The 24,461-nt window shown below is 37.1% G+C and overlaps 1 protein-coding gene across 4 annotated transcripts in view; it reads right to left on the bottom strand.

Moving 5' to 3' along the window:
* Window positions 1-24,461, bottom strand: part of gbf1 (golgi brefeldin A resistant guanine nucleotide exchange factor 1) — a 161,004-nt gene that overhangs the window by 11,086 nt on the left and 125,457 nt on the right. For 2 of the 4 annotated variants that reach the window (XM_055661779.1, XM_055661775.1), the window contains exons 19-34: window positions 23,241-23,364; window positions 22,220-22,345; window positions 20,194-20,276; window positions 17,812-18,048; window positions 16,994-17,087; window positions 15,471-15,647; window positions 11,155-11,219; window positions 9,739-9,862; window positions 8,423-8,494; window positions 7,921-8,015; window positions 6,830-6,983; window positions 6,037-6,262; window positions 4,060-4,220; window positions 2,836-3,082; window positions 2,082-2,284; window positions 762-912 (exon numbers count right to left, since the gene is read on the bottom strand). In XM_055661779.1, the coding sequence (XP_055517754.1) occupies window positions 762-912; window positions 2,082-2,284; window positions 2,836-3,082; window positions 4,060-4,220; window positions 6,037-6,262; window positions 6,830-6,983; window positions 7,921-8,015; window positions 8,423-8,494; window positions 9,739-9,862; window positions 11,155-11,219; window positions 15,471-15,647; window positions 16,994-17,087; window positions 17,812-18,048; window positions 20,194-20,276; window positions 22,220-22,345; window positions 23,241-23,364 (2,339 nt within the window). The remainder of the gene's footprint in view (window positions 1-761; window positions 913-2,081; window positions 2,285-2,835; window positions 3,083-4,059; window positions 4,221-6,036; window positions 6,263-6,829; window positions 6,984-7,920; window positions 8,016-8,422; window positions 8,495-9,738; window positions 9,863-11,154; window positions 11,220-15,470; window positions 15,648-16,993; window positions 17,088-17,811; window positions 18,049-20,193; window positions 20,277-22,219; window positions 22,346-23,240; window positions 23,365-24,461) is intronic. The other 2 variants (XM_055661778.1, XM_055661776.1) reach the window with 2 other exon arrangements.

Here is a 24,461-nt window from a genome sequence, read left to right as displayed (position 1 = left end):
AAATGCACGACTCCACACTTTGCTACACTATGTTCCATCTGCCACTTCTCTGCTCACTCTCTCAATCTGTCCAAGTCCATCTGCAGAGTTCCTGGTTTCTCTACAATACCTGCCCCTCCACCTATTTTCAAATCATCCCCAAACTTTACCACAAAGCCTTCAATCCCCTCATCCAAATCATTAATATGCAACGGGAAGAATAGCGGCCCCAGCACTGACCCCTGCAGAACTCCGCAAATGTCTTTGACATTTCCACTCTGACAAATTGGTTCCAACTGTCTACCCTATCTATGCGTCCCGTAATTTCCTCTCAGCTTCCTGTTCTACAGACAAAACAATCCAAGTTTGTCCAACCTCCTCTTGTAACTTAGATTTCATAGAATTTATTGCTGCAGATGTATCATACATCTTGTGTCAATACAAAAGCCGTGTTGGTTACACCAGTGAGGACGTATCATTTAACTCCATCTAATATATCTAACTGGGAGAAGAACGGAGATACTAGGCCAGGTCAAAGACCTACCCTATTTCATATTTTGATATAGAGAACTTTTTTCCCCCATTTATTATATTGTTTACATATTCTGCTGTGCTGCTGCAAGTCAGAATTTAATTGTTCTACCTGGGACATATGACAATAAAACACTCCTGACTTGACTCTCATTTCTTCTCATTACTTTGAAAGCACGAACTCCGAGCTCATAAGCTAAACATACGCAACTTATGAACCATCTCCCCACAATCTGGTCGTAATGGCTCACCTTGCAACAGCGGACACCAGCAGTTCAACCACAAAGTTCTGGCATCAGCATCAATTTTCTTTCCTGCCGGCTCCAGGTGGCGCTGTTCTTCAGCCCAAGAGCTGTAGATGTTGGCAGCTCTGGTGTGTAGTGTGTGCATCAAATCCAGAAGCTGAATCAAGAGACACAAGCAAGTTAGCTGGATCTTGTAGGCATTTTACATAGAAACGATAAAAGTATATTTAAAAACATGCCCCTTGAGCTTGGTCCAACATTCAATTCAATCATGGCTAGCTCTTAACTCCATTTACTCACTTTGGTTATATTTTATACCCTTGTCATACAAAGGTCAATTTTCCAAACCTTAAACTGAACCATAGCTTTGAAGCTTCTATCGAAGACAACTATTGCATGAAGTTGTGCTTCTTGACATCACCCGAGGGCCCTAATTCAGGGTTTGAGATAATCCCAACTAAAACACTGATATCTCAATTTAGTCCATTAAATCATCCTAAAAAAATTAATTTGATCACCCCTTAATTTTCCAAAACTTACAAGAATACAAACTACTAATCTTACAATTTAACCTGAGCCCCAGTATTATACCGGTAACAATGTTACACTTGAGTAACACCCTGATTTGAGCACTGCACCGACATATTTACCAGACAAGACCTACCTCCTGTAGGACATATCTACAGGGGGAATATACACAACAATAGGATTTATGTGGTGTAGAGAAGAGGTTTTTGGAGTATACATTCATACATATATACAAGGCATACAAGATAGTTTCCTCATTGGTTATCAGACAGAACAAAGAACAGGAAGTCACTCTAGAATTATGTACAGCTGGAGGCACAGCAACTACTAGAATTCAGATAACCATAGAATGGAAAAGACACACATGTGCGACAGAGCAGATTTACAAGGATGCTGAAAGGACTGAGAATAGTTTGCCACTGAGAAAACGTTGGATAAGCTAGGATTGTTTACTTTGAAACAAAGGTAGCTGAGGGGAGAATTAAAATGTATAAAATTGAGGTCCAAATAAACTTGGAGCACACATTTCACTGAGCACAAGTGGGGAAAAAAGGTGGGGAGGTGTTAGAACAGAAAGATAGGGGAGGGGAGGTATTAGAACAGAAAGATAGTAGGAAGGCAAGTTTACTGAGTTACTCTTGGTCAATTCAAACGGTGGAAATTTCATAATAAGGAACCCTGAAACACTAAGGAAAAGGAATAAAAAATGAAATAGGATTCCAAGTTTGACAGAACAGTCTCATTGAGAACAGGCAGCATGAGGCAAGATGAGGAATCGGAAAGACCTGCTATACTTACATCCTGACTAACCTGCAATGACACAGTGTGATAACTTGCGGGTACACTGTCGTCTTCATCATCATCACTATGCAACTTTGATGGACGATGGTTAAAAGACTTGGACCGCTTCATCGAACTCTCCTTTTCCTTTTGTTTCTTCTTTAGTCGGTTTGATTTGTCAAATTTGTATGTTTTAGATTTCCTCTCATGTGTTTTATACCCTGCAACAAGCCCCAAATTACAAAAATACCAACTGTGATATCAGCAAACCAATGTGGAAGGAAAAAATCCAATCCAATGATCGACAAGCCATGAGGATGGGTAACGCCACAATTTTAGCCACATGTACTTTCGTAGATAATACCTTACCTGGTCTCAAACAATTCTGAAAAGAAATATACGTGGCAGTCTGCAAAACATCATCTGCCACCCCTGTAAACTGCTTCTTCTCCTACCATTTCACAAACATGCAGACGCTCACATGCATACCATGCAAGATCATAGCTGTATATTAATCTTTACTGAATGACATGATGCAATGAAAAACAGCTGGATTCCTTAGTTATTATACCAATGTTTTGCATGTCTATGCCTGGGTTGATTTTAGAAAGACCCAAGGGGTTTAAAATTCTAAAATAAACATTGCTGGACTGTGAAGCAAAGCAAAAAAGATACGCATAACATTTTAATTTATTAGTCACAATTTGCTGCTTAATGCGAAATGCAGATTTTTAGTGTGGATCAAGGAAAAGGAAACACTTCCACAACTTACCACCGTTGAGATTTGCTTCTACAAAGATGCGAATTGATTTTACACAAAGTTCAAAATTTTCTGGTGTTACATGGGCGGCATCTCTTACAATAAACGACAGTGATTCCACACACTTGATAAGTGACTTAGTATCGTGTGAGCCCAGATCCTGTCCCAAAGTTAGGCTGTACTGATTGACTAGAGGAGAGCAGCCCGGCTTCATGCCTTGGCCAGAGGCTTTGTTGGTATCCAAGTCATCTCTCCCCACCTGCCAAAAATATCATCAACAATGTGAGCAATCAGATTTAGAAGTTTAGAAATATACAAAAAACATTCTCGCATTATTGCTTCTTTTAGGTATATGACATTAGGTTGTTTCATAATCATGTGCCAGTATCCAAGTATATGAAACTCGCATTAAATAGCATCTTAATCAATGTCCCACGACACAGCAGTGTCAACCTTGTGCATTTAAAATACTGCAAAATATGCAAAATAATATAAGGATATTATTGGGCTGGCCTGAAGAGGATGGGTCTGCCAAGTCTACTGTCCCTGGAGTATTGGAGACCAAGGAGTGACCTGATAGAGGTTTATAAAATCATGAGGGGCAATGATAAGGTGAATTGCCACAGTCTGTTCCCCAGCAAAGGGTAGTCTAAATCTAGAGGGCATAGGTTCAAGGCAAGAGGGGAAAGATTTAAAATGGACCCGAGAGGCAACTTCTTCACACTGAGGGAAGTGGAAACATGGAACAAGCTGTCAGAAGAAGCAGTAAAGGAGGGTTCAATTATGACATTGTAAAGACAGGTGGAAAGGTATGTAGATAGAAAAGGTTTGGAGAGATATGGGCCAGGTGAGGCAAGTGGGATCAGCTTGGTTAGGCAACTTGGTCGGCATTGTTGGTTTGGTCCAAAGCCGTTTCACATTGGATAGCTTTATGGTTCTCTATTAAATACACTCACTGCAGATTAGCAAGCAGTGCTGAAAACTCTTTTTTTTGTTGCAATAAATGAATGTTAATAATTTCCAAACATTATTATTAGTGTGTTTCACTATTGTTGGTTGTTTATTTTTCTTATAATACTGAACTTTGTTGTTGATTATCGTGTTTACAGAGTTCTATGTTTACTTATCTGTTGTAAGAATTCCATTGTCCCCTTTCGGAACACACGACAATAAAACGCTCTCGACTCTTGGAAACAAGAAGTGAAAATGCGTACAGTTCACTTGTACATGACTCACCACCAGCCAGCCACTGCTGGCAATGTCAACATCAGTGGCAGAACGGTGTACCTTGGTCTGCTTCCCATGCTCTGCATACACTTCAGAGTCTGAGGTGTAGCCACGATCTGAATTAACTTCACTAGGATGGTAGGATGCAATTTCACTATCAGACTGCGCACCTTTTAAAGAAGCACAACATTCTTTACTGTAAGATCACGTACACTGAAGTATAGATGCTTAAAATCCTCCCACACTCCAAACACCTACAGGTTTGCAGGTTAATTGGCTTGGTATGAATGTAAAATTGTCCCGAGTGCGTGAAGGATGAGGAACAGCAATGATATATTAAGATCATACAAACCAGTCCAGCAGAAGAACTAACGCCAATGTAGATTGATTCCATTACTTATTCTTAATGGAACTTGGAATAAATGATGTCCATCTGAACACATCCCAATGGGGAACAAGCACCCAAGATGCACGAACTTTAAGCCATTTTGCTTAACTTTCCCACTGCAACCTTCTACTATTCATGCCAGGAAAAAAAACCCTGGAGCATCTTCATGCTAATTAAAACTTTCAAGTTGGCACCAGCCATGCTGGGAACCATACAAAATACAACCCTGATATCAACACTGGGGCCCACTGCACACATTTATTCCACTAAAACCGTCCACTTGCAACCAGATAAGTGAACCCACATTGAAAATGTCGTTAGTTGTCCAAATCTGAGAGTGAAGCCACTGGAGGAAAACCCATGTATCTTAACTGGTTGCAACCTCATTTGGTTTTGATGCATTGTACTTAACCATTCATTGGATAATTATATAATCAAACACCGAGCCTGTGTTGAATATGGGATTTTTGAGATCAAAATATATGCATCTCCTGTAGGAATTCATCCCTCAAAAAAGGAAAAAGTGAGTATTCAGATATCCTGGGCCACTTACAAATTTCCTTTGACTGTAGGTCCACTTCTCAGAGACCAGCTCACCCTGCCGATTAATATGTAGTGTAAGTGTGACATTGAAGAATGAAGGAGCTGATATTTTAAGGAATTCAACAAATCTACATCATAATGAATCGCATAAATTCTGAATGTGATGCGGAAAGCACCCTTGAGATTATCGCAATGTTTAAAGATGTTTCTGTTAGTTAAAAGTGGCAGCAATTCTCTATTATAGCTATATATAAATATTGATCTATGTTGAGTGCGGATGCACATTTAGCTGCAATAAATTCTAATTAATTGCAGTTTTAATTCCTACTATAAGATTACAAGACCATTTAGAAATACTTTGCCAATTTCTTGTTGTAAGCTCACAAAAGAGCAGGATTTCCTATTTTTAAAGTACCTAATTAGCAAAGCCCACCTACCCATGTGTGACATTTATCACATTTTGTTTACTTATAATAAGCTCAGCTCAAGTTCAGTGTTTATAGCAATGAGTGAAATTCAATACACTGTTTCATTAATGGACCTCTTGTTAGATCAATGAGATTTACAGAATATATTAGCGTTAATTAAAAAGGCTTCATAGACAATAAGCAGCTGAAATACCGGGTATCCAATTTTACTTTGCATCCTTATTTTCAGTTTGTTTCCTTCTCCACTATCTTCTCCACTGCTCTGTTTTGTCTTGAATGAACCATCCAACCACAACTAGAGAACAGTCCTGAACTACTATCTACCTCAATGGGGACCCTCGGACTATCTTTGATCGGACTTTACTGGCTTTACCTTGCACTAAATGTTATTCCCTTATCATGCATCTGTGCACTGTGAGTGGGTCGATTGTAATCATGCATTGTCTTTCCGCTGACTGGTTAGCATGCAACAAAAGCTTTTCACTGTACCTCGGTACACGTGACAATATACTGAAACTGAAAGATTAACTGAAATGAAGTAAACACCAGCTGCTTGTTAGTGGATATGCCTTCACTTGACATAACATCTGAGCGGCTGCTTAGTAAAAGGTAATTCTGGAAATTAACCTGCATCATGGCTATCAACTCCAGATGCTATCTGTAGAGCAGGTGGAGGTTTGACTCCTGCGCCAATACATTCTAGGAGCGTAAACAAGGTACACCAGTCATCACTCGAGTGAATGTTGGCAGCATTGGTCTTCAGCAGCTCATGCAAGCCATATGCAATTTGTCGGCTCACTCTTGATAAGACAATTGGTTTCATCATGAGCAGAACTCTCAAGGAGTGAAGCACCTGAAAAATAAATCAAAATATGTTAGACAAAAATATAATTCATGTTATTTCATTCAATTATTTGAAATGCAATTAGAACTGTCTTGATAGAATACTTCATGAGAAGTGACAATGGCAGAATCCGCATTGGATACTGCTGAGCACTAAGTTTACAATAATACTCCTTTTATTGCAGGAATTTACATCTACCAAAGAAAAACTAACATTAGATCAGATTTCACTGGCTAGTTCCATTGTTCAAAATCCAATCTCTGGTGTTCGATGTTTAAACAACATTGTCCAAAACATCTGCACATGAACGGTCAAACTGCAACAACCCAGACTTGCGGACAGATTGTAAATACCATATTTGTCAGTTTACTTCTTGGATTCTGTACATGATTGTAAAAGCAAATGAATAAAAGGAATATGATTTAAAAAGAAGTCAGTGGTAATCTGCTGTGTTGTGAATTTGTGGCTTCATGTTGGAAGGTAAATTAAATGACTCCTTGAATGTTCATATTCAAATTGGACTAGTTCACTTTTTTTTTTTAATATAAAGTTGCTTGGCCCTGCAATTCCTCATACCTGTGAACTGATCTCCTCTCTGCGTAGCAACCGTATTGCCAGCCTCAGAAGACCTACAACGGCTCTTTCAACAAGGAAGCATTGCTCTGTGGCATGAACAGTCAAATGGTACAGATGGTCTCGTACAGTTTGCCAGACACAGGAGACACGATCTCTGTAGGAAAGAAAAGCATCAAATTAAAAAAAAAAAGAAATCTTTCACACGTGAAGTTGCTTAAGAAATCCACGAAGGCGGAAGATGAAACATCTGCCCTTCGAGTTTTACCCTTTCTCTGCATTGATGGGCCCTAATCATATCTTCCAGATGAAGCAGTGATGACAAGCATTTCTTCCAATTTAATTTACAGTGCTATGGATTCCTCTATATTGGAGAACCCAAAGATAGGTTGGATATCTTTTTTGAAGCACATTTCTATTCAGTCCACAAGGATGACTATGAACATTCAATTTTCAATCCCATTCCTACTCTGAATGACCACTCTTGGTCTCTTACTGTTGTTCCAATGAAGCCCAAAAGAAACTTGAGGAACACTGCATTACAGACCTTGGAACTTAATGCCAAATTCAACATTATCAGCTAATTAGTCTATCCATATTGTATTGGAACTGGTCAATTCTGAAAGCATCCTTAACCTGCAATGTTAATACGATATCTCTCATCACAGTTGATGCCCGACCTGCTGAGTATTGACAAACATAGCCTGTTTTTATTTCAGATCTTCAGCATCTGTAGAATCCTGCTTCTCAACGCTGTAGCTCAAGGTTCCTGTATTTTCTTCTTAATTTATCGCTCTGTTCCAATAAAACTCCTCTCACGTACAAATCCTCCAGAGATCTTCAAACCTTTATCACTCTCTCAACTAACAACACACTTGCATCATACAATCTGAAAGATGGCCTACAACTAGCCTGCTTGATCTACAACTTTTCACAGTTCTGACAGAAAGCCATTGACTGTGGACATTAATTTTGTGGTTCCATCCATCCATGCTGCTTGATCCAATGAACACTGCCTAGATATCTGGCCCATATTCGACTTCTGAGAGTGATCAGTTGTTCAACCGTGAGGCAGCCCGGACATTTTCTTGTACCTGTTTTCCAGTACGATCCGGAGCAGCATCTCAAGGCAAAAAGCCGCATCTTCCTCATCATAGGTCTCCTCGTCTGGTGTAACAGAAATGAGGGCCTAATGAAATAACGTTAAATTAAATTGTTTTAAAGGAAAGTTGTCCAATCTAAAGCAAGCTGGTAAAGTTGGTATAAAAACACCAAGGTAAATCAACATTGCATTAAGAATTCATCAACAATCTAACAGCTTTTTGATGAAATTGTCACGTGTGGTAGATTCACGTGGGATAGTTATAGGGCATAAACTGATGATAGAGATTCATATAATGTCTTTAGCAGATTCACAGCCCTCCAAAGAATCTGGGTCTTCCATAAGTTACTAAAATGACCTGGATTTGCCTCATCACAGCAAAACTCTGAACTGAATAGGAGATCAACATTTAAACACAATAACTATGGGCAAGAGACATGATAATCAGTGACAAGAGCATGAGATTTGGATTGTTTACTTTATAATCATCGAACCTTCATCAGCTCTTGAAGAGACTCCAACTGAAGGAATTTGCTCTCAGTAATCAGCTTCTCAGGGTCACATTGCTGGAATATAAAACAAGTTAAAAATCATGGCATGACCAATGAGGTTGAGTAACATCACTGCAGATCATTAAACAATGTTTCATCAGCAAATACCCAGATGATAAATCCTAATGACACTGTCAAATAATATGAATAGTCTGAGAAATAATTAAACCATTGAAAATCTCATGATATTGGAAGGTCATGATATCCAGTGGCGGACTGGGTCTAAAAATATTGGTTGCCAGGAGACAAAGGGGGCCCACCCACAACTACAATGCTATCATCTAACAGGGGCCCATTTGCCATCACTTGCTATCACTTCATCAGGGGCCCACTTGCCATCGGGCAAGCTGACACCCTGGACAGTCCGCCACTGATGATACCATCAAGGTTTCTAGTAAATACCACAACCACACTGTGCAATTGACATAAAGAAAAAATAAAATTGAAGCTAGAACAGTTCTCTTTCAGAATTAACATGCTAACACACTGTGGGAAGGTGGCCCCTCTAAGCCTGAAGGATGGGGAACGGACGTTGAGCTGAAAGATTCTACGGAAGAACAGCAGCGGAATATCAGGTCAAAGATACAGTGTTATTGCTGATTTGGATCTCTATTGAACTCACAGCCTAATGACATTTATATAATGACATTTGGGAAATTCATTTCTAGAATTCAAGTTCGTCTTATTATGATGGCATCACAAGCCAAAATGTACACAGCGTAATTTTAGAATCTGTCATTAAGTTAACAAGTTAACCATTCATTAGTACAAAACAGTATAGCACAGGAACAGGCCCTTCAGCCTAACATGTCTGTGCCAAACATGACGCCGGGTTAAACTAATCTCCTCTGCCTGCACATGATCTATATCATTGATCATTTAAAAAAAAATGTAGGCAGCTGCAAGGCCCATTTCAGTTCTTTACGGGTATTAATAATGGTATAATCAGAAGGGAAATTTTTATTCTCTGACTAATCTAGTAAGACATTGAGAAATATTACCAACAAATAGAACAAAAGGAGAACAAAATGGAAAGTGGTAATAGTCTATAAGAATGAAAGGAACAATTCTGTGTAGACAATACATCTGTGTAATCTAATTTTAGAAAACAATATTTTTCCATTTCCACAACAAATCTTTTCTTAAAGGATAAGTGACTTTCAATATACAAGTCATAAAAGTCTACCAAATGTTAAACATCTTGCAAAGAAAAACATGTACTCTTTCCAGGCAGTTAGGCAGCATTAACTTTAATTTACCTTAATGCATTCCAGAGCTGCTTGCTTGGCCTCTTCGTTCTCTATAGAGGGTCCCCTTAGACCAGACTGTTCATTACCACTTAGTGTCAGCCAACTAACGAAACTCAGGACTGTGGATTCACCACTGCATTTCAATACAAAACAATTTAGTTCAGCTGCAAATATTTAAAGTCAATATTACACAAAATTATTTAATATTGATCGACTCCACCATTTAAGATGACCAAGTAGAACAAACCATTTTAGTATCAGTTTTTATTTGTAACAGAATTGGAAGAAATTATTTATTTGAAACTGTAGCTTTAAAATGCGAGATCGGCTTAATGTATGACCCATTCATTCGTTAAATTTCAATAAAGGACATAAGCTACTACATTGCTCCTGGCAAGAGGTATAAAGGGCATCAGAGACCCACCCCATCCTGGCCACACACTAATTTCACTCCCGTCATCGGGAAGATGATATAGGAACCTGAAAACTGTAAAACCCAGGTTCAGGAGCAGCTTTTTCTCACAGTAATCAGGCTACTAAACGCCACAACATCCAAATAAGCTCTGAACTACATAGTTGGTTTTGTCTTTGTGCACTATTATTGTGTGTTTGTATGCGTGTGTATATAAAAATATATACTGAACTTTTTGTTTCCATTTAGTATATCGATTAGAGAGTACTATGTTTACATGTTTTGTTATTCTGCTGCAAGAAAGAATTGTATTGTGTTTGGGACATGACAATAAAACACTCTTGACTCTTTTTCTGCCTCTATGGTAATTTATCCTGCCAAATTGTCCCATGGTCTCAAAGAGGCATTAAAAATAAGATAATTTGGTGAAATCTCACAGATGTAGAAAAAATTGTAACTGGATGAAGCTGTGTGTTGTGATGAAACTCCTGGTTTATGGCCAGAGTTTAGCAAATTTACACTCTAGTAATTATCCAATTATTCTCATCCATTTATCATTTCTTGCATTCCTCGTTCAGATTCCCAATCCTCATCGCCTCGTTCACGATGCGCTCCTCCTCCCAACGCATCTTCCAACAGCGTTCCCCAAATTCCATTCTTCTCTTCCCTTCTGAAAGATGCCCTTCTCTCTGCCAATCCTTCATCCTTATCCAAGTATATTTTAACCTTTGTAACTTTAATTTGGTCTCAATTTCACAAAAGCAACATTGTGGTAAATGAAGGTCTTTATATTCCACATATTAACAATGCAGTGGTGGTTTCAAATGAATTGTTATTCCAACATCAAAATCATCTCAGTCTGCCATGCAAAGATACATCCCGAGCAGACAACAAACTGCTGAAGGAACTTGATGGGTCAGGCAGCTGCCTGACCCGCTGAGCTCCTCCAGCAATTTTATTTGCTCAAAATTCCAACATCTGCTGTCTCTTGTGTCTCTAAATATTCTTCCTACCGATTTGAGGGTGTTTCTTCCCGCTGAAGTGAGATTTTCCCATTGGGCTCCACAAAGTCTTCTACCTGCACAAACAAAGATTCACTTGCTAACAAAACTCCAGAATAATAATTGATCAACTTAATCTAAATACTTTCAGAACTCAGGTTAGAGAAAGTTATACTCATTTTTTCTTGTTTAAAATAAATCATGCATATATCAAACAGGTGTAAAAGCTAGGAAAGTAATACGAGTGTAATATGGAGATACTCCAATACAAAATTAATTGTTTTCAAATATAAAAAAACATGGGTATATTGTGTGCTTACCATTCTGGAAATTCACTTAACAATTTAGTTGCGACTACCTGTATTTGCATACCTTGGGTATGCAAGCAAATCATTTCACTGTGACTTGTCACATGTGATCAAGTATTCATTCACTTCCTTGACCTAAACTATGAACTCCTTCACTTTTGACAGATATAACCTGAGCAGTTCCAAGATTCATTGTTGTTACTGCAGATTTCCATAACATAGTATTTTGTTTTTGCCATCTCTCTGATCCTCCAAGCAAGGACATTAAGATGACTTGCAGTCAATATGGTAAGAAATCATAGCCTATTGACTACAGGTAATGTATTTGAATAACATTTCAAACAGGCTTTAAAAAAATTGATTAGTTGTGAGCAGCAGGTGGCAGTATTGCCTCAATACTATCACAAATAGACAATACTAATAGGCCTAATTTTATTAGGAGCTTTTCATTGTTACAGACCTTACTGTTATTTCCATATCTTATTTAGAAATATTCAACCAGTAAGGAAAGAAATAAACTAAAATTAGTTTATAACATGGGGTATTAACAATCATATTTGTAGATTTCACAACCCAGCTTCCTAGGGATTCCTCTACTCGACAAACCCTCTAAAAGTGAAACCCAATACCAAATGTCAAGTGTGGAAATCTACAAGTCACGTGCAGTTCTACACCTTCACCCTGCGTGGTGCATATATAATGTAGTCAAAGTTCACCTCTCTTTGTCCAATGAAACAATGCACTAGGTTGTCTTTACAAACATAGTTTTATTTTAATAGCCCCTTGTCAAAGTCTCAGTGGAGTTCACTACTGTTCTGAACACAGTCATCTCAAGCTCCTCAATTGTAAGGTAAGTTTGTGACATAAACACTCCAGCTTCGGTTGGGCACAGCCGGATTGAAGGAGGAGAGGGTAGTCTCTAACACAGTACCAACTCTTCATAAAAACTTATAGTTCAAAGTTCAGATGTATGTAGTAATCCAGAATTTGCGCTATGCACAAAGAATTTCTGCCACACCACAAAAATAAAAGAGATGACTTGTACTCTGTCAATTCATGCTTCAATCATTCTAACTGAAAAGAAAATGCTGACCCAACACTTTCAAATAAATCTGTAATGTCAGTCCAACAGTCAATTTTAATTCGGAAAAAAAACATGGATTTTTTTTTCCCCTCCCCAAGACCATGATTGTCACAGTATTAAATTTGAGTGAAAAATGAATGGTTTTGTGATTCTGATGGGGGAAAAGGAAGCTGCTTCCATTGAAATCATCAATTATATTCTCATTTCTGATGACAGGCTTTTCTCTAATCTTTGACTTGTCTAGATGGAGTAAAAAGAACTCAATGTAACTACTTAACGTTAGGTTAGTGCTCAACAAAACATCACATCACAACAATTTGTTAATAAATCTGAGATAGATTTCACCGGAATAATAAAAGAAGCATTCCAAAGTAGTAATTCATGAAAGTTCAATGCTTATTCGCTGGTGCAAGAGGCAATGAACAAGCAGGTAATCACAAAGAGGTTAAGGGAAACTGATGTAACTACAGTTTCATACTAATGCCACTCCAAAATAATTTACATGTATTTTGAATGAACATGCTTTGCTTCCGCAAGCCTTCCTGCTCATCAAACCTAAATTGGATTATCGTTCATTGAACATTTCCACTCAATATGACCACAATCTCCCAGAAGTTAAAAGTTAGATTGCTTCAACTCATTCTGATAACGAACGTGCCACCCTTGACTTTATGGAAAGGTAATTCATAAATTAATAGCAGTGTTAAAAGCTGAAAAGGTACAAAGTTCTAGGCAGCACACCCTGCTGATTGGAGTCAGCTTGTGGGAAAAACATTGGAACACAAGTTGAGTAATGGAAGAGAAGAATGTTGACTGGGTGGGGTAAATGGGACAGGTTGGAATTTGTAAAATGAATGTTTGGGCTGTTGGAAGAGCAGGAATGAAAATAGAGATACGTTTGCAATGAGCGACTGGCCAATAGTCTTTAATATGTTCTTGTCACATGCACCAAGATACAATGAAAAACTGTGTGTTCCATCCAGTCAAGTCAAATCATGCCACGTATGACTACAATCAAGTCCTACACAAGTATGCAGGGACTGCAAAGGGTAAAATACAGGAGTGCAGAATATAATGTTACAGTATTGCAGCATTACAGTCCCAGAGAAAAAAAGTCCAATGTCTGCAAATATGTAGGTTGGGAGATCAGGGCTACACCCTAACATGGGAGGATTGTCCATGTCCAGTACTCTTATGACAATGGGGAAGTAGTTGTTCCTGAATCTGGGGGTATGTGCTTTCAAGGTTTTATATCATCTGCCCATAGGGAGAAGAGTGAATGACTGGAGTTAAAAAGGTCCTTAATTATGTTGGCTGCATTCCCGAGGCGGTGTGAAGTGTAGATCAAGTGTTTAACTGTCAGATGGAGTGGATGGTGGGGAACTGGTTATTGAGAAAGGTCACTTTATTTTTCTTAGGGATTGGAATGATGCAGGTTTCCATTAAGCAGATGGTGTTTTTGAAATTGCACGCCATTGAACTGGCCAGTTTTCACCAATATCTTCAATCTCTCGCTTCAACAGTCTACTGGTTGCTTCATAGAAAATACATCATTCCAGTCCCCAAAGGAAATTACTTGTTACAATGATTACTGCACAGTAGCTTATCGCAACAGTATCTCAACACTTCTACTGCTGCTCTTTCAATAGCAAATACTAATTTTACAAATTTCAACTCGTCTCATTTTTTCCCCGCCCAGTCAACGTTCTTCTCATTTATTACTCATCCTGTGTTGTCCCAATATTTTTTTCACAGGCTGGCTGTAATCACTAGGGTGTGCTACCTAGAACGTTGTACCCTTATAGTTTTTAAACACTGCAATTACATTTATTAATCACCTTTTCGTAACAATCAACACAGCCGACTTCGCCATTTTCTGTTCCCTCCCTCTTTGTGCAGCTCAATCCTAAAAATACCATTTTGTTTTCTCCTAGTTATAATTGAGTACTTCCAAGGACAATTAACAACCTTGGTCAATGCATGGGCATTGCACGATGGGCATTGCATGCTTTCAGAAGATTTGCAACAAGCACATTTATTCAACGTATTTAATATATTTTCCCGAGTACTTGCACGAGTACAAATTTTCAGTATAATTTTCTGCATTGTACTGGAATGTTTCTTAATATCAAAGGCACAATACAGTCAACAAATTTGTTCAAAGCAAAAAGCATTCTTGTGCACCAAGTCTCCCAGTAGTTATTCGAATTAGTGTACTTCAGACATCACCAGTTTCATGAGTAGATACTGTGCTCTGACAATTAGGGTCTGGATGAACATGGTTAAGTTTGGAGGCTTTCAAGAAGGGCCATAAACTAAAATTCATCCGAATCATGCCCATTTTTAAAAAATGATTTTTAAAATATGATTCCCCCCCCCCCCCCCCCCATTAATCTCACAAAACTGCATAAATAACAAGCCTCTCCTTGATAGACCATCCTCAATTGCTTTAGGAAAAAATGGTATTACGCCATGTTCATAAAGTATTATCGTTTATGTAGTGAAGTTACTCCCACAACGGAGATGAGGATTTCTACCAACTATCAAGATGTATTTATTCCTTATTATTCTATGGATTAAAAAAGTCTTTCAGTCTCAAACAATAAATATGGCCCTACCTATCATGTACGAGGATTATTAACAGATTCCTTTTTTGTCCAAACGTCTGTGCAGCATGAAGTTAGGAACCTAAAGGGGGCAATTTAAGCCATACCGTCTCCCACCAATATCATCATCTCATTTTACTATGTGTTGGGATTTATTTTACAAAAAATGTACATGAGCTTGTCTCTGTCACAATAATGTCTTCATCTTTATTTCATAGAGCAACATCACAACGAGCATAAATAGCCATAGGCATTACTGTATTTGTAAAAGTCACCTCATATATTCACCATACTTTAACAGTGGGAAGAGGTTCTGGAGGAAACACTTACCTCTATCATGGCTTTGGGCAAAAGCTCAGCACGGAAAAGTTGCAGCATTGCGTCCATAATGTTCTTCCACCCCTCTCTAAGAATGTCGCCATGACGATGTGACAGATTAAACACCGTCTTGGCTGCCAGTTGAGCTTTCGCATTGCTACCAAAAACATTTGGAAGATTCTCTACAGACTGCAGGAAAAGAGCACAATACAGTTAATTAACAGCAAAGCAGCCCAATGCCAATGGTTAATTTAATTAAAAGGGTCGGGATCAAATTGACACGTTTAACAACACATAAAAAACTGAAGGAGAAAGATTCAGCCAAAGAAGTTGGTGTAATATATATAGTGGAGCAACTAAAACAATGCAGAGAGCAGGAAGACAAATTAAATGACAGCTAGTTGCAAATTTGAACAATGTAGCTCGTGATATAATAAATTGACGAGCAGATTATATATAACAAGTGGATAAAATACATCTTGGTGCTATGCATTTTTGAGATTATACATTATGTCACATCATATTATTTAATATAATTAAATAATGAAAGAGGCAGTATAAATCTGTTCTTCCCCAAAGTATGAGCTATTACATTCATCGTTAAAATCTAAAGATAACACTCAAGCCATTTAAAAAAATAATAATAAATGGCAAGGTTTCTAACCCCTTAAAGCTAGCTAAACTCGCCTTCCTGTGACAGGGCAAATACTTTCCATAGATCAGAACTCTTGCGACTTAAGTTCATGCAATATACCTGTTTTCAACAAAAAATAAATCTTGGAGGGCAGCGAGAGAATGAATTGTAATTTAAATGATCTTGTAGTTCACCATGCCTACAACACCTCTAGGACCCTTTAAATTCCAGTCGTGCCAATGAGAGTGGCGTGTACCCATTATACTGATTCAAGAGATTCAAGATTATATCCCAATGTTATATTGCGACAGATCTAAACCACACAGTATGGAAGCCCTGGGTCAAGAATTGGATAAATGCATGGACTCAATAGAAAGGACCTGGCTCAACTAGGTTTCTGGTGGCATGACCCCAGAGCCCTCTGCAACCAGGAAGTGGGTCTCAAGGCAATGCTGAAGGCACTTCCCAACAGAAAGCTTCAGAAAAAGTAGTTGGGGCACTGTTGGAGATTTCTATTCCTCGGTTGTTTTAAGGGAAAACTGACATCCCACATTGATGCCAAACAAGGCAGTTTTCCTTTCAAACACAGAATGTTCAGTACAACACTGAACTGTTTAGAATCCTATGTCTAAAAGATGCATGGCATGATATTATACTTCAGGTGGTTCAGAAAATACTCATGAATAATGGACACGATAATTTAATCAACTGCTATTATTCGCATGAGGAATTCAAAGGTTTGAATGGGATGAAATTATAAAAATTACATTTTATATTTCTGCAAACAAATTCTTCATTGCAGAATTTATCCCCCAAAAAAAGCAAGCAGATTTTATTTAAAAAATGCAAAGACACAGTCTCAGGAGTTTCATGAAATAATTAAGTATTGCAAAGCACCAACCTCACTGCTAAGAGCTGTAAATTTGCACAGGGAAATAATAAGATTGTCAAACACATCACTTAGTCCATAATGAGCTGAAATCATGGCGCATTTCCTGCAGAGGAGAAAGGAAAATGATCATTAACATAACAACTCAATATTGCTCTAACGACACAAAAGGTTAAAAAGCATTGAGTTATAATTTGATCTTACATTTATTGGTCGATGGTCCTAATAGGGTTTGTGTAATTTCAAGGAAATACAGGTTTCGACAAATAAATCTGTTACAACTTCAGTGAACAATGTCGATGAGCAAAGGTATAAGGATACCCAAATTAAACAGCTTTCTACTTTCTGAAATTATCAAAGTACTAATTTAACAAAACTAATGGCTAAGGAAAAAAAATCACGAGCTCATCCAAATCCATCCCAATTGTTTTACTTGAGAGGCATTGATCACCAACGTTATTCTAAATTATTGAAGATTAACTGCAGCTATGACTTTTAAATTACACTCAACAGAATGGGAATCAACTCAAGTTAAGAATAACCACCAAAGGAATCTGACCCACATTAGAAAAAGCAATAAAGTTGATTCAAGTCAAAGATAAATCAACATGCTTCATTTTGTTGAAAATCTTCATTTTGATATCGAACACACACAAAAACCTAGGCCATCACTATTCTGCACAGAATTAATTCCAATATGATTACACTCTTAGCACCCATGTTCTATACACACCCTTCTGCCAAGCATAAAACTTGTTTTCCATCAGAGATCTTTCCTGTACACATTAATATTAAAACATATAATTGATTAGCATTTGGTAATACTTTACCTGAATCCAGATATTGCCTTCTGTATTATTGTTTCATCTAAACTCTTGTCAAAAACATAGGAAAGTGCAGCTATAGTGGGACCCCACGTCATGGTGAATAGGTCATGATCAAAGCTTCCTGGAGGCACATGGAGGAAGATGCCTTCTGACGAGCTCCCACGATTCAAAAGTACGTTCCATATATAGTTTTCTCTCACAAAACCCGTTTGTTCCTCAGGCATCACAATCTCATCATTCCTAAGGTATAACAAAGTTTTTCTTTCAGATATTTCAATTGCACAGAGAGCTGTTATAACATTTGATTTTTGGAATTTAATTTGAGTTTCTTTTTATAATCTACACTTTATCCACAATGATAAACTTATTACTTTCTTTAAATATTGAACATGACGAAAACATATTCTGGTATCATATTTTGATTTTCTGTACTACTAAAAGCACTCTCCCACGGTACGAGTTTATTCGAAGAATTCTCCCGATTTGGCCCCGATTTGAACTCTGAGATTTATTGTAATGGCCACTCGTCGGTACTCGGGGCTCTCGTGGACATTTTTCATCATGTTGAAAAATCTTCACGAGTCTTCCCATGCTTACCTGCCGTTAGCGAGTCTTCCCGAGTACCTGCCGTTAGCGCTAAGAGACGTCCCCGAACTCCGACGTACCCGCTACATTCATTCTCCGTGCTTACCGCGAGTTTGATTTTTTTTAAACTTGGGAGAGCTCTTGGAATTAACTCGTACCGTGGGACAGGGCTATTAGTCAGCTTTTGTCAGTAAATTAGATATAGCTAACATTTGTGCAGTTCAAAAGAAATCCCCAAACAGAAATATGTTTCAACATCAAATTTGATCATAAAATCGAGTTTCTATTAAAATAAAGAAAGCTATAATTCCAAATGCAACACCTAATTACCCTTGTATGATTTTATAACCTTACCATCTCTTTAATCCCATTTGTCTTTTATTTCCCATTAGTCAGTATTTTGATCAACAGTAACAAACAAAAGTTAATTAATAAAGATTAGAAAGATATGATCAAGAAATACGAGTATTCCACTGAGTAAGTGTACCATCTGCTGTGATACTGAGTTACAAGATGAAAAAACAATTCATCAGAATTGTTCACAAGATTTGTTGATAGGGATCAACTTTTTCCTTATAAAGATCACTCCAACATGTCTTTCAGATTTTAGTCTCCAGAAATAAATGGGCCATATGTACTGGTAAAAATCTGAGAATCCCATTCAATAACAATAAATTAACTAATCAGTAGCAATAAGCCAATAACCTTGGTCACCTGTTCACGTACAGCTGCTTTTGAATTGCTGGCTTTTTTGTTTTTGAATGTTAAAGCTTGTTTCAATGTCATCGTCTTTTACATTTGCAGTTTTCCCAAATTCACATAAATTAGTATCCTGACGAGTAAATTATGCATCTCTCCAAAATAAGAGCAGCTCAATAGAAAGTAATTAATTGAATATAAAAGTCTTTTGTTTGCTTAGAAAATGTGATCTTGATTAATAACTGCGTTGTTCTTTTGGAAATATGAAATGATCCCATGAATCACACTTTCCATTCATCACCATTTTTGATTTAAATTGACCTTTTTTTAAACACTGAATCCATGTAAAATTAACTTTAAATAATTAACATCATAATTTCCCATAATAAAACAACCAAGAAAAATGTGGAAAGGTTCTGGATCTCAGGCAGTTCGAGCTTAATCTTTGAACTAGCTAACCCACTGTTACAGTGAATTAAAACAACATCTCTAAAGATCTTTTTGGCTCAAATTGGAAAGACTGGATGCGGAGAAGATGTTTCCACTAGTGGGAGAGTCTAGGACTAGAGGTCATAGCATCAGAATTAAAAGGCATTCCTTTAGGAAGGAGGTGATAAGGAATTTCTTTAATCAGAGGGTGGTGAATCTCTCGATTTTTTTTGCCACAGAAGGCTGTGGAGGCCAAGTCAATGGATATTTTTAAGGCATAGATTGATAGATTCTTGATTAGTACACGTGTCAGAGGTTATGGGGAGAAGGCAGGAGAATGGGGTTTGGAGGGAGAGATAGATCAGCCATGATCGAATGGCGGAGTAGACTTGATGGGTCGAATGGCCTAATTTTGCTCCCATCACTTATGACCTTAAATTCACTGCACATTTGTTAAGAGGAAATGTTGTCATTACAAATTTTAACTATGTGCCAATATTTAATAGAAGGCATTAATAATGTACCACCCGATAGATATTCCCATGTTTCCTGTGGCAAGTGATACTTGCACATCATTTAAAACATATATATTTTGAATATTGCCATGATACAATCTCTGATTAAATATGACTAAAGCTGACTAGGTGAAATATTTTCGTTAAACAAACTTACTTTATTCCATTGTAGATGTCTTCTAACATATCTTGGTCAAAATCTTTGGAGCCATTAACTCCTTTCAAATTCTTTTTGAATTGCTACAAAGAGAAAGACCACAAAGCAAATTATGATCAAGAATTTATAGTATGATGGCATGATAATTAACAGCCCCTTTAATCATAGAGAAAACAAAAGGGGGAATGGAAAGTCTAAAATCACAAATTCATATTGGCTTTGAAAATAATCAATCACTATCCTTACTAAAATTATCATGAGATATAACTACAGAGCTGGTACATATTTTAACATTCAGTTTATTAAACTGATTTCAGCGAATAGGTCAAGCAGACAATCTGATGAAACACAGTATGATCCATGGAATCTAAAGGGATTTAAAGGTTTATTTTACAGTGAACATATAATTACTGTTGACTTTTGCCAAAAGGCTTGTTTCACTTCAAGTTTTAAAAGGTTGACTTTGAGACATCAGTAAAATGTAAAGTTTCTTCCTTCAGAAAGTAATGAACATTTTATTTAATGGCATAATTAATTACCTTCCAAAATCAGGACAAACCCTTTCTATCAATATGAAGTTCAGAAGCTATATACTAAAATGTTCCATTTCTAAAAACAGTTACTTTAATCTGTTTATGGAACTGTGATCCATACAAATTTACTAGCCAATGCTTATGCCAAAAGATTGATCGATTGTAATTGATTGGGTCCAAAACACATTGGCCTGAACATGGGAAAAGTATGATATGAATGAGTTTTTAAATTGAAGACATTACCAGCCAAATTCAGTTGAGAAAATACATCAAATTGATAAGAGATGCAGAAACACTGATTAATTTATGCCATTGAAATTAGGAAAATCAATTTTGAGAACCACACTGCAAAATATGTTCATCGTCAAATATTTTTTTTTAAACCAACTACATTGCAGTAATATTAAATTAAATCTCAAGGCAGCTTTCAAATTACCCTGCCACGAACAGGCATTAATTTATCATGAATGTTGAGAAGTATTGCATGCCTAACTGCTTTAAACCCAAGTCATTAATGTGAGTGATTTCTATTATGGCAACGGCAACAAGATACCAATTGGTTAAGTGGTCCTTAAAATCTTAATTAAACATCAAACCCTTAGGGGATATTTAAAGGACCCTTTTGTTAAAATAATAATAGCAATTTAAAATGGATAGAATCAGGTAGGTGGCCTTAAACTGTCATGATATGGTACTATTTTCTCAACAGCCTCATACACAAACTATAAAAATCAAGGCAGGGAATAATATTTAGCAGTCAATTAATACAATTTTATAATATATCCTGTACAAGAAAGAGATTATATTTTCAGTAACAAAGCACCAATATTAACAATTACCATCATAATGTATTTTTTATCAAAACAAAATGTAATAATGCTGAAGACATCAAAAACAGTCAAAATGTGGCAACATTGAAGCCATGCAAGTGCTCATCACTGAACCTTTCCAATAGGAGCTTTGACCACCTAACGTTGACATTTCGCTTCGGCACCATTGCTAAAACTCTCACCCTCAATACCAAATGGGGTCACCATTGTGATCAGAACCTTGACTGTGCCAGCTACATAAATGTGATAGTTTGAAAAGCAGGTTAGAAGCTGGGTGCCCTTGCCAAGATGCATCGCCTGACAACCCAACACCCTTTCACTACCAACCAGGGACAGGTTAATGGGATAATAGATAATGTTCTACACCTGATTGAGTATAATTCCAAAATCATGCATGCACAAAATCTAATGCTAATACTGAAAAGGGTTGGAGGAGTGGTTTCAAAAAGAATATGTGCGGATTAGGACATGATTACTATGGCTCAATTATAAACACTAATGACGCAGGTTTCATGTAGGCGTTGTGCTGAGATTGAACAGTAAACCCTTTCATCTTTGTCTTGTGTCTTTACATTCTTATTATTACAGCAATTAATAATGCAATGTAATAGTGAGGAGTAAATATTTTCAAAACTGATTCACCAAAGCTCCTGAAATACCTACCTCCAGCGTCATCGGCACATTTTGCTTACGAACGTTGTGATTATGCTGATCCGTATTGAGCATTATTACAGCATAAGCAAGAGCAAAGCAGGCATCGTTGTTAACAAATGGTGATCCATTAATTTTCTGTACAGAGTAAGAGACAAATGTAGAGATTTACCACTCAGTAAATGCAAAAATTGGTTCAAATGCATAATTTTCAATTAGTATCAACGTGCAGATAACCCGGTGAATAAACGTTGAGAGACAAACATATACAAGTTTCCTCTTCTCCTTCCACGGTGTCAATGACATTTTTTTTTAATGACTTTTTGATTGCAACCAGGTGGAGTAACAGGGAAAAACAAATCTTACAATGAGAAAACACATTAATTAAAATCTAAATCTAAATCCATGTATTAAAATTAATCAAAATCAATTCAAATTAAATGTTTTGTGAAATACTGCAAGCGCTTTTAAAATTATTTTCATCAGAATGAAAATTTTGAATTTATCACCTCTAAATTAAAAGGCTATCAAAATATTTTCTCAGTTTCCCCCAAATATTTTGCACTATTACTCTCAGCTAAGAATATAATGTGTAAAAACACATCATGTATCGTCTTTCTGCTGACTGGATAGCACACAACAAACTTTTCACTGTACCTCAGTACACGTGACAATAATAAACTAAAACTACAGATAAAATACCCCTCTGTTCTCCACCAAAGCTGCAATTAAATCAAGAGAACACGTTCATGAGTGGCTCTTGTAGTAAAGCATCTCACTTAGTAACACAGGGACAGCAGGAACTTTTACCACTCTTAACATATAACCGTGGATCTCCAATCGCTGCTACTAATAATTAATTTAGCAGAAATCATTCTGCAAGGTACACCAACAGCAGAGACAAATAGGACACAAATGGTCTCCAAAGTGCGGTTAGTTGTTGCTGAACAGTAGCTGTACAGTATTATTCCTCAGAATTATTTTTACATATCCATGATTTATTACATTTTAATTTTGTTTTTGAAGTACATACATGCCAATGATCTGTGAAGACTTCTAATAATCTGTGAATTACAGGGGCTTCACCAGGAAGTCTGAAAGCTTCTAGATATGAGCGCAGTGCTTCATCAATTCTCAATCCTTGGAATGTAAATGTCCTAATTGTAAAATAAGAGCACAAATTATCAACATAGCCTCTTTACAATTTGAAAAAGAGTTTCTCTGACTGTTAATTTCACTGCAATAGTCAACATAATCCCAACGTTAGTAATTTTAGACCACTTATAAAACCCAGACTTTTCTCATATAAACAAAATGAGAATAACTGAAATCTACTTATAAACTAAACAAAACATCTAAAAGGGCAGAAAAGTTGTACCTTCCTCATTTAATTATTGATGCAGATACTGGAGAAGGATCAGCCAAATATTACATGCAAAACAGAGAATTGGCTGTGTGGTGGGCTTACTTCAATGGAAATGCAAAAAAAGTAACGATGACATAGGAAACATGTAATTGTTAGCTGGGGTTACCGGAAGTGAGAGAAATCAATATTCATACCACTGGTTTCTCTCACTTCAAGGAGCCCCGACATTCCTTCTCTTTCTATCCCTCCCCCGCCCAATTCGCACGAGCTTCTCATTTTCACCCAATGAAACAGCTTATAATGAATGGCCTATTTCCTTTATCATTGTTACTTTTTTTGCACATCTGTCATTCATTGTCCTTTGTCTCTCCACATCACCGTCTATATCTCTCGGTTCCATTATCCCTAACCAGTCTGAAGAAGGGTCTTGACCCGAAACGTCACCATTCCTTCTCTCCAGAGATGCTGCCTGTCCCGTGAGTTACTCCAGCTTTTTGTGTCTATCTTCGGTTTAAACCAGCATCTGCAGTTCCTACTTAAACTAAGGGCCAAATGAGAATCCTTTTCTAATCACATATAAATTAGTTCTCAGTCTTTAACAAACATTAATGTGGAATTATGATATATATTGTGTAATTTTGGAATAAATTTGAAGCGATTACTCGAAGCCAACATTTAATGTCAACGGATCAGAAAGAGCAGTTCAGCTGCACAAAAATTTCAAAGACAATTTCTCCAAACGCCTTAACTCTTGGATCAGATTGTTAAATAAGCACCAAAGGAAAACATATGTTTCTGGGAAAAGATGAACACAATTATTACTGGGAAACCAGCTAAATCATTTGACCCAAATCAATGTAAAATATATATTTATCATTGAAATTAAAG

The sequence above is a fragment of the Leucoraja erinacea genome, chromosome 34 (assembly GCF_028641065.1).
Source record: "Leucoraja erinacea ecotype New England chromosome 34, Leri_hhj_1, whole genome shotgun sequence".
NCBI lineage: Eukaryota > Metazoa > Chordata > Chondrichthyes > Rajiformes > Rajidae > Leucoraja > Leucoraja erinaceus.
Note: the sequence above shows the minus strand (reverse complement) of the source record. Positions and strands in the feature narration are given on the sequence as shown.